Raw genomic sequence first — 9939 nt, forward strand, 5'->3', positions numbered from 1 at the left:
GAGGGAAGGGAAGGAGAAGGAAAGAAACCTGTAGCCTACCTGGAAGTGAATGAGGGGGCTCAAGGAGACATTGTATGCTCTGTTTCTGCTTCCTTATTGCAAATGGCCTTGTGGGGGTCCTAGGTGAGAGGACGTTCACTCTGCATCCTCTGGGCATATTGCTGTGCTGGATTACTTCACCATATAGCAATTTTCTACACATAAAGACATTTCTGCTGCTCAGTAAATACTGTGTGGAGAGCAGCCGATATTTATTTGCCTGTTAAAGGGACAGCAGAATACAATTTACAGTCACAAAGATGCAGTTTGTCCACAGAGATGCTCTTCTTCCTTGTTTACAGAATGAAAACAGAACCTAATTCTCCAGGACGTAATGCTTTCCGGAGGCAGGGGATAGAGTGGCAAAATTTATCACGGTTTTTAGAAAGGGGCTTAGATGGTGCATCTGCCAGATTTGTTATTCTCCTGTGTTAGAGTTTTTAATCTTCCTCATAATCTCCCTCAGCAATCCCAGGGAGCCAGGTCGGCATCACTGCCTTGCATGCCTCGCTTCCTCTCCACCACATCCTCCTCAGCAGTGTCAGAAAGACAGGAGAAAATGTCTGGTCCCCCATCCCAAAGCAACAGGACTGTGGTCAAACAAGCCATCCTGCAGTTCATTTCCTCTCCAGAAAGGAATGCCTTTGGGCTCAGAATAACTACAGTATCCATGAAGAGTGGCTTTTATAAAAGAATTCTCACCAGCAACTGGTTCCAGTATAACTATTTCCTGAAGTGCCTCAGACATTTGTGTTGCCAACTCCACATAGCAGGAAGTCACCAGACAAACCCACACACACACACACGAGTGTAGTCACAAAATCATTCACAAGCATCTCAATAGTGTTAATAAAATCCATTCCATGCTCTTACTACATTTTATTGCACGCAAGGAGCAACTACACCAGTACACCGTCATCATCAGGAGGGCGCCCTCTGCTCATTGGGAAGGAAACTGCAGCCTTCTGGTCACTGGGAAGGGCGTTCTGTACACTGCAGCCCAGTACGGCTGGGGTTGGTTAATTTCAGCTGAGCCTCCCTTTCTTGCCAGCCTGGATTTGAGCCAGCAGGTTAGCGAAAGGGAGGGCCCAGAGCCGGGGGGAAGAGGGCATTCGCTTGGCCTGAGCTTGGTGCTACAGAGAGTCAAGAAAGTAGATTTAAAAACAAAAATCCGCTCGCTGGACCCCTTCCCCGCACTTCCAGGGTTTGATTTCTGAAAACAGCTGGGCAGCTAACCCCAGGCCAAGCCAGGGGAAGGAGTAAAGGGGAATTGAAATCAAGCTAGCTCTGCCTTTGATCCTGTAGTAAGGGCTTCATCCCTGTAGGCACGGTGCCCCCCGTTCCACTGGGGCCATGGCCCTGTCTCATCCCACCCCACCTTCCGTCCGTACGGCTCTCCTCGCTAGCTAACCTGCCTCCCCCGCCCAGCCCGCTTCATTAGCCATCTTACCCTGCATCACAGGGTGTGCTGCCTACTACAGAGTGGAGAGAAAGAACATTTGGATAAAAACAAGCCCTGGCAAATGTGCTTCTCTCTCCAACGTGCGCCTGGCTTTAGCAAAGTATTTAATTAGCCTCCACAGACTTCATTTCCTCGCCTGCAGGTTGTAGCAATCTCTGCACAAGCAGCCCTGGAATGCGATTCCTTCCGAGGACGTGCTCAATTGAGACGTAACGACATTGACTTGGTGTGCAACACAGTGTAGTGAAAAGAGCATGGAATGGATTTTGTTAACACTTGAGCTGTTTGTGAATGATTTTGTTACTATACATATTGGTGACATCTTTCTCTGAATGGTAGGGTGATTGGCAGTGACAGTCGCTAGATTTATCACTGGTCACTTGGACACTTATTTTCTCACTAGGGAAACCAAAAAGTCACTAAATCGGCAATGCTGGCAATAATTACTCAGCGAAATCCTAGAGGACCCTCATCTGGATCAAAAAGCATGAGAGAATGAGTTTATAACCTAGAATTGACCATTGTAACCAGATCACCTGGGGAAGCTCACTCATACGGCTAAAGGGATCATGACACCTAGGCTGGATAGTCATGTGGCCCGTTGTCCAGCCATTTTGATCTAACTGCTAGTGCCATGATTAGATTGTCCTAGTATCTAGTAGCCCTTTAAGGATTCTTACTGCAAAATCTCAGCTTTACAGTTTCATAGAGCATTGAAAGAGGTAGGCCCGGCTAGCTGTGCCTTAGACTCACTTCTTAATTGTGCTTAATTGTGGGGAAAATAGGTCAATGGTGGGGAGGGGGTGGGGAACAGCATGTCCGGTACAGAGAGCCACCTGTGCCTATAAAGCAATCTAGCTTTAATAACCCCTCTGCTTAAGGAATAATCAGCAACTGAGTTTTTAAATTTTCATCTGATCTCAAAATCGCATTGTTTGGGGCTGGGCTAGTTCCTTGAAATACTCCAGCCCCCGCTTGTGCAGACTGATATTTCTATGAAGTTTCAGTCATCTTTACATAAGCTCCACAGTTCAGAAACAGCTGTGTTAAAGGTGACCAGTGTCCTTCTAATTACTGCTGGTTCAGGATCGCTGTCTCTATTGGTTATCACTGGGCCTCTCAGCAGCATTAGACCCAGTGGAGTCTGACATCCTCATACTAGTTAGAACCTGCTGTTATTCAGTTTAAATCTTGCTTATCTCATCCCCTGGTGTCTGTTTCACTGGGTCAGAGCAGCTATGAATCTTTTCTTTGTTGCTGCCTTACCCTGTTGGCCGTATCTAGGGCCAGTTCTGTTCTGCACTGGTAGCTTTGCCTGGATCAACCCTTAGAAGATACAAGCTGTTAATCAGCATTTGCTGACATCTGCTCCAAAGGGTACTCTGAACAGCAGGGGACTTATGGACCAGAGTCCAAATAACTGGCAGAATGGGCAGTTCCATAGAAGCCCCTTGGATTACTGCCTGCTGCTGGAATGTAGCAGTCACACTGGATGGAGGAAAAGGAACTGGGGCCTCATACATGGCTTGTTGTACTGTGTGCGACATACCAATGGAAGCACTTTTGTCATGTCGATGGGGGTGGGGTAAGATAGTGGTCACTCTTCAGGACAGTGACCATTCTTTCCTTTCTGTGTGTGTACAGTATCTAGCCTACTGTGGATCCTACTGGAAACAAATGATGCTGGGGTGGATAAGGTCACAATGCGGGACATAGACGGGGAGAGGTGGTACTGGGCTGAATCTCTCCTCAGGTGTAGTCCTTCTGTCAGCGCCATAACCCGGGCAGTGCAGCTGCCCAGGGCGCAAAGCCGCGGGGGCAGAGAAATGACAGAATAAAACAGTAGGTGGCACAAGTAGGCTTGCTTGCCCCGGGCACTAAAATGCCCAGTTATGGCTCTGCCGTGCGTCATGGTGGTCTGTTCACAGGCAAGTGAGTGGCCTTTCTCTGGGGCTTTTGAGGCTGCACTTCCAGTGGGACAGAGTCTAATGTTGTGAACCTCCTCTGTTGATAGTGTGAATGGAGATGTCCGTTTCTTCGACCCCAGGATGCCAGAGTCTGTGAAGGTCCTTCAGATAGTCAAAGGGCTGACCGCCCTGGACATTCACCCACAGGCCAATCTGTTTGCATGGTAGGTTCTGACCCCATCCCACCTCCTCTGTGGAACAAAGAGAGACGAAATCCATCATTACAAATACCATTCATGTCTCTTTTTCCCCTTTGCTATGACCAGTGCCGCTTCATTCCCATGTGTGCAGTTCAGGTATTTTAACCCTTTTGTGTGTGGTTGAAACCTTTGCACTGGTGACTCAGAGTGATGGTGCAGGGTGTTGCCAGTTCTCAATGTGTCAGACTCCCTACCCAAAGGCAGCAGGTGTATGGCAGGGCTGAGAGGGGGGCCCCAGCATCCACTTCACGATCACGGTGCCATGGTAGCTGTGGAGAACCGCCTTAGGGGAACATGCACTTTCATTGGCTCTATATATTTTACATCTTGAATTTACAGCAGAACGGGTAGATCCTCAGTTCGAGCCTGTCTATAAATCTCTCAGTGCTGAGGCTGCTGCAGAATGGATTAAAACCAATCTCTTTGCTTATAAGAACGCATGGTACACACTTTTGCTTTATAAATGACTCCCGTCTCCATAGCCAAGCAGTAGTGAGTAGAAAACCCTTTATGTAGAAATGAAGAATATTGTCAGAATGTGGTGAGTATATGGTGATCTCTCTTCCTTCCAGTGGCTCAATGAATCAGTTCACTGCAATCTACAATGGGAATGGAGAGCTGATCAACAATATCAAATACTATGATGGATTTATGGGACAGAGAGTCGGAGCCATCAGCTGCCTGGCTTTCCATCCTCATTGGGTCTGTATTTTCTTTTTCACTTCGGAATTTTTTTTTGGCAGGTCTGAGTGAAGTTCTGTGAAAAAGGGGCTGGTCACAATGACTAAAGACCTCCCCTTGTACAGGGGGCTGCTGCACAGTCTTGCCCAACACAAGTGCACCTTAGTTCCTAACCTGCAACCTAGCTGCTTCCGTCCAGGAAGCCACCCTGCTTTGTCAGTGCAGTGCAATCCTATCCCAACAGCAGTGCATGCTGCTCTGGGGCCGAACCTGTGCAAATACGGCCCGTTGCACCAAAGTGTGCAGCAGTTTATTAAAGTGCAGAAATGCCCACTAAGGGCTAGAACAGGATTCCAAACTTCGGAGCCATTTTTGATCACTGGTTGCCTGCACATTTTTTCACTTCGCTCTGGAACTGCCTCTTGATTTAGCTTTTTGCTCATGACAGCTTATGCCAGAGCTGTTCTGTAAGGTGTGTCAGCCTAGAACTCAGCTGAGCACCGCCATCCTGCTCTACAGGAGCCAGCTCTCTCCACCAGCACATACACATGAGACAAGCCAAAATTTAGCCCAGATTACGGAGCACCTCTTTATTCTGTTGCTTTTCCTCTAAAACTGATACCACCACCAAATGCCTCAGAAGTGGCTGCTGTCTCAGCAATGTAGACCGAACCCACCTTACCACCATATAACACTGTAGGTGTGCATAGGGCTGTGCGGTAAAAAAAAACCTGCTGAAAATATAAGCGTTCCTGCACAATCTAAAAGCAAGAGTTCTTAAAATTCAGAACAAAACAGGGTGGAGAGAGGTCTTGCAATGGGAATGTGTCGCAGAGCAGGTGACTCTGCACTGTTCTTTAGAAGGAGGGGAATGAGGGTGTCTGGTAGTTGTTTAATTAGGAGATGTCACACATTTGCAGTATGGCCTGAGACAGCTGGAGATGGGAATAGGTGAGGGAGATAGAAGGAGGAGCAGAAAGTAGCTGAATGGGGAATAGGGAACAGGTGAAAGTTAAATGAGGCAGTCATGTTGGAACCTTGAAGGGTCAGGGCATAAGTGGTTTACATTTAATGAGAAAGGACAGTGGCATTTGATGAAGAGCCTGAAGCAGTGGAGAGAGCAGTGAGTGGAAGAAGAGCTATGATGTAACATGCTTTTGGCCCTCCGATCTGGGGGCGGGGTGGGGGGGACTGGGGTAGTGGTTTCTCTGGATGTGCATTTTACATCCTGAGGAGGAAGGCAATAAAGGGGAGCTTGTGCATCTGTCTGCTGCTCCTTTGCAGTGGGAAATCACCCTGCAAGAAGTCAAACACCTAATGAAAGGTTTGGGTGCTGGGAAGAGGGGGTTAGCAAGTCTGAAAATTTTGTCTCCTTTAAAATAAGCAAACAAAGAAACCCTCTAGTCCTGGTCTCTTCGAAGCCTGGAATTGCTCCTGGGGTTCTCGATAGACAAGTGTGCTAGTTTTCAATCCAGGGGATTGTTTGTAACAAACACATTTCTGATCATTTAGAAGAATTATAGTAGAAGTTGGCAGCTAAGGGCCACCATAATTTTTGCCTTCAGCTGAAACAGTGGCAAACAATGACATATAGCCTGGGACAGGTGGAGGAAACAGTCTGTTGTAGCTACCATGGCAGACCCAGCTAGGAGTTCCCTAGCATCTGGCCAGCATTGCTCAGAATGCTGAGACTCACCACCTGGGCTGATTTGTATCTTGTAGCCCAAATTGTTTTGCCCCTTTCTTTTCTTTTTCCCTCCCCCCATGACTCCTGCATATTTCACTTGTTTGCTCTCTGTCCCACAGCCTCACCTGGCAGTTGGAAGCAATGACTACTACATCTCGGTGTACTCGGTGGAAAAGCGGATCAGATAACAGCAGCCTCACTGGAGAAAGGGAGAGTCCCAGCGGGCAGGGCCATGTCTCACCTGTAATGTAGATAGAGAAATGATCGACGTGAATGTTTAGTGTTGGCTGCTGCTGCTGCCACCCATAACCTGAACATATTTTTTTCTTTTGACTCAGCTACTGATGACTTGGAGAGGTGGAAAGAGAGACAATCTCCTGTTTTCATTTCAGCCATAACCTCTAAAAACTACAGAAAAGGAACATTTCTTTTTTGTTTTCAATGGTTGCTTCTGTTACAAACATGGTTCCAAGGCTCCAAAGGACTGGATGAGACAATACCTTTGTGAGGGGCTTTTTATTTCAGTCTTTGTTCCTTTGTTTCATGGGGGTCTAGGTAACTTAAGGAATGAAGTCAGGACTCACCTACAGCTCCATGCTTTCTCACCCTACCAAGTGACCCCTCTGTTACGTATCCTGTGCCAAAGAGCAGTCCCTCTGGCAGACAACAGGATCCCAGCTGGCCGCCTGCAGAATATCACACCTAGTCTTGAGCAATCTGTGTGTAACAGAGAGAAGGGAGACAGGAAATCATCTGCTGTGCTTGCTGGCCTCCCTCTCTCATGTTCCTTCTCCAGTGGAAGTACAGACAGAGTGAGTGGATCAGCATGCAAGGCAGCGAGGAGGAAGAGGGAAGGTGGTTGCAGGTAAGGAGAATAGGAGCAGTGTGGAACACTGACAGGCCATATAGCTCTGCATCCAGATGGAGGAGAACCAAGAAAATGAGCAACATCTTCTGTGCCCTAAGGAAATTGGATCGTCACTGATGTCACTACTTTCTGTTCATGGGCACCTTCGTATGTCCGTGCAGATGAATGGGGTTAAAGACTTTCTTATTCACTCCATTGTTTCAGGAGTCGCTGTCCCTTTGCCCACAGTACGCCCCCAAAGCACATGAGATGTCCTGACAACTACAGACAGAGAGAGGGCTTGTTGTAGCCCTGCCTTAAACCATAGGCTTTCCTTTTGCTCAGAAGTGCTAATATTCAGCTAGCTAATGGACGTGAACATTTTCTCATACGTGACTGTATGCACCCAGCTGTATACATGTTCATTTGCATGCACCTTGGTGTATATGCATCTGGGCATATTTGTATGTGTCTGTATGAACCCAGGCAGATACGCATTGCATTGGCATGTCCTTGTGTGTTGACACATCTGGGCATCCATGTGTATGTTCTGATCACAAGAGAATCACTGCCATCCTGGAGGGAGAGGGGCCAACAGCAGATCCTTCTGCCTTGTGCAAGATCATCTTGTCCCCAATCTCTAGGGAAAGCTAATACCCTCTCCCACTCCTTTCATGCCTGTTGGTAATGAAGATTCCTGTCCCTTGGAATCCAGAATGTGTCTGGAGATTGATTTGGGGAAGGAGGTGGCAAAGCCGAAGGGAGCATTTCCCCAGTAAAGTACTGTCTAGATGTGAATCAGCTGGGCGGGAAGAACAAAACCCTGTAAAGTAACAATGATGATGCTAAGCTATCCAAAGCTAGGAAAACTCTCTCCATTCTGGTTCTGGCATCGCCATTACTCACAGGCCAGCAGAGGTACCTAAGTCAATGACAGTAGTGTTAATGAGAAAAGAAATGAACAACATTGTTGCTTTTTGTTGTGGGCAGTAGCTTCACCTCCCCCACTGAACTCAGCTGGGGATGGCTGACCGTGTCGTTGCACGTAACATGCCAGAGCATTTTGCTTCCGGAGATGCTCATTCAGCATTCACGCAGCCTGAATGCAGCCAGGCAATGCCATGGCATCAGAATCACCCAGGAGACTGTTGTGCTCTGCCATTAAAAGTCAAATAGTAAAACGCTGCTGTCTGCAAATCTCGAAGTATTCCTGTTGCAAGGTGGCTTGAGCTGAGGGGACTGAGGCAGGTACCCCAGCTGGGGCGCTCCCTCCACTCACAAGCACAACTGCAGCCTTCTGTACCCTAGGGTGATCTAGGGGCCACCTCACAGGATGCTGAATCGAAAGCGATGGAAGGAAATCTGGAGGAGCTGCTGTTTTACCTAAACCTCTGTGTTTTTCTACGGTGTGGACTTCCAAAAGTTAATGATGAGCTTAAAAAAAATTGCCTCTCTTGGTGGCCCATTGAGCTGCTGTTACACACAGGTTTACTTGCCCCAGTGTCTGTTGCAGTGGTACCAGTCTCGACCCTCTGATTACCATGCCTGTCCCTCTGCGTGTGGCTCTGAGCTCAGGGAATGGCCAAGGACAGGCGTGCTGGCCAGCATTGAGACAGAGGTTGGGATTTGCAGATAACTGACTAACATGCACTATTTACAAACACCATAGATTTTTAACCTCAATCAGTGGATTTGTTTAAAGAACAAGCGATACCTGGCAAAATGCAAAGGTGCATTGTGGGAAGCTGCTTTGTCTTCATACCAGCATTCCTGAGCGCCCTCCCAGCCTGTGCAGCCAGGAGTATGGTTTTTAACTGACTCTGCCTGTAGAGCTTTCATCTAAGCGTTTGTGCGTGTCTGGGCGCTGTTTTCACAGGTCTGATGCAAAAATTCAATCATGAAGTTTAACCAAGGCTCTGGAGAGCATCCTACCTAAAAGTTCACTTATCTCTATTTATTTTACAAAAATAAAAAAGATATTAAAAAAAATAAACTCCGAGATTGTAATGTGAGAGTAAAATAAATACAAACAATAAATGGTTAATAAAGCATAAATGCAGAAACAGCCTGTGGTCAGGTCGTTTTATTGTAATGAATGGGAGGAGTTAGTGTTGCCTAGTCTTGAGAGCAGGAAAACGGGCTGTGTAGGGTGGGGGGAAAATCATAGAAATGTAGGGCTGGAAGGGACCTCAATATGTCATCTAGCCCAGTCCCTGCACTGAGGCAGGATTAAATATTATCTAGACTATCCCTGACAGGTGTTTGTCTAACCTATTGTTAAAAATCTCCAATGACTGAGAACCCATAACCTCTCTAGGTAATTTGTTCCAGTGCTTAACCACCCTGACAGTTAGGAAGTTTTTCCTAATGTCCAACCATTGCTGAAATTTGTGTGTTGCTTCTTGTCCTGTCCTCAACGGTTAAGGAGAATAATATATCACTCTCCTCTTTATAACAACCTTTTACGTACTTGAAGACTATTATGTCCTGCCTCAGCCTTGTCTTTTCCAGAGTAAAAAAACCCCTTTTTTCAATCTTTCCTCGTAGGTCATGTTTTCCTAGCTCTTTTATCATTTTAGTTGCTCTCCTCTGGACTTTCTCTAATTTGTCCACATCTTTCCTGAAGTGTAGTGCCCAGAACTGGACACAGTACTCCAGCTGAGGCCTTATCAGTGCTGACTGAAGTGGAAGAGTTACTTCTCATGTTTTCCTTACAACACTCCTGCTAATCCAGCCCAGAATGACGTTCACTTTTTTGCAACATTTAGTTTATTTAGGGTATGTCTACACTACGGAATTAGATTGAATTTATAGAAGTCGTTTTTTTAGAAATCGGTTTTATATATTCGAGTGTGTGTGTCCCCACAGAAAATGCTCTAAGTGCATTAACTCGGCGGAGCGCTTCCACAGGACCGAGGCAAGCGTCGACTTCCAGACCGTTGCACTGTGGGTGGCTACCCCACAGTTCCCGCAGTCTCCGCTGCCCATTGGAATTCTGGGTTGAGATCCCAATGCCTGATGGGGCTAAAACATTGTCGCGGGTGGTTCTGGGTACA

General features: G+C 46.9%; 1 protein-coding gene across 3 annotated transcripts in view; it reads left to right on the plus strand.

The window, feature by feature from the left end:
• The window catches only part of RPTOR (regulatory associated protein of MTOR complex 1), a 308191-nt gene extending 299243 nt beyond the window's left edge, over nt 1-8948 (plus strand). For all 3 annotated transcript variants that reach the window (XM_077833284.1, XM_077833285.1, XM_077833286.1), the window contains 3 exons: nt 3516-3632; nt 4241-4370; nt 6156-8948. In XM_077833284.1, the coding sequence (XP_077689410.1) occupies nt 3516-3632; nt 4241-4370; nt 6156-6224 (316 nt within the window). In that variant the 3' untranslated portion in view covers nt 6225-8948. The remainder of the gene's footprint in view (nt 1-3515; nt 3633-4240; nt 4371-6155) is intronic.
• Nucleotides 8949-9939: the final 991 nt, after the last annotated feature.

The sequence above is a fragment of the Eretmochelys imbricata genome, chromosome 14 (assembly GCF_965152235.1).
Source record: "Eretmochelys imbricata isolate rEreImb1 chromosome 14, rEreImb1.hap1, whole genome shotgun sequence".
Lineage (NCBI taxonomy): Eukaryota > Metazoa > Chordata > Testudines > Cheloniidae > Eretmochelys > Eretmochelys imbricata.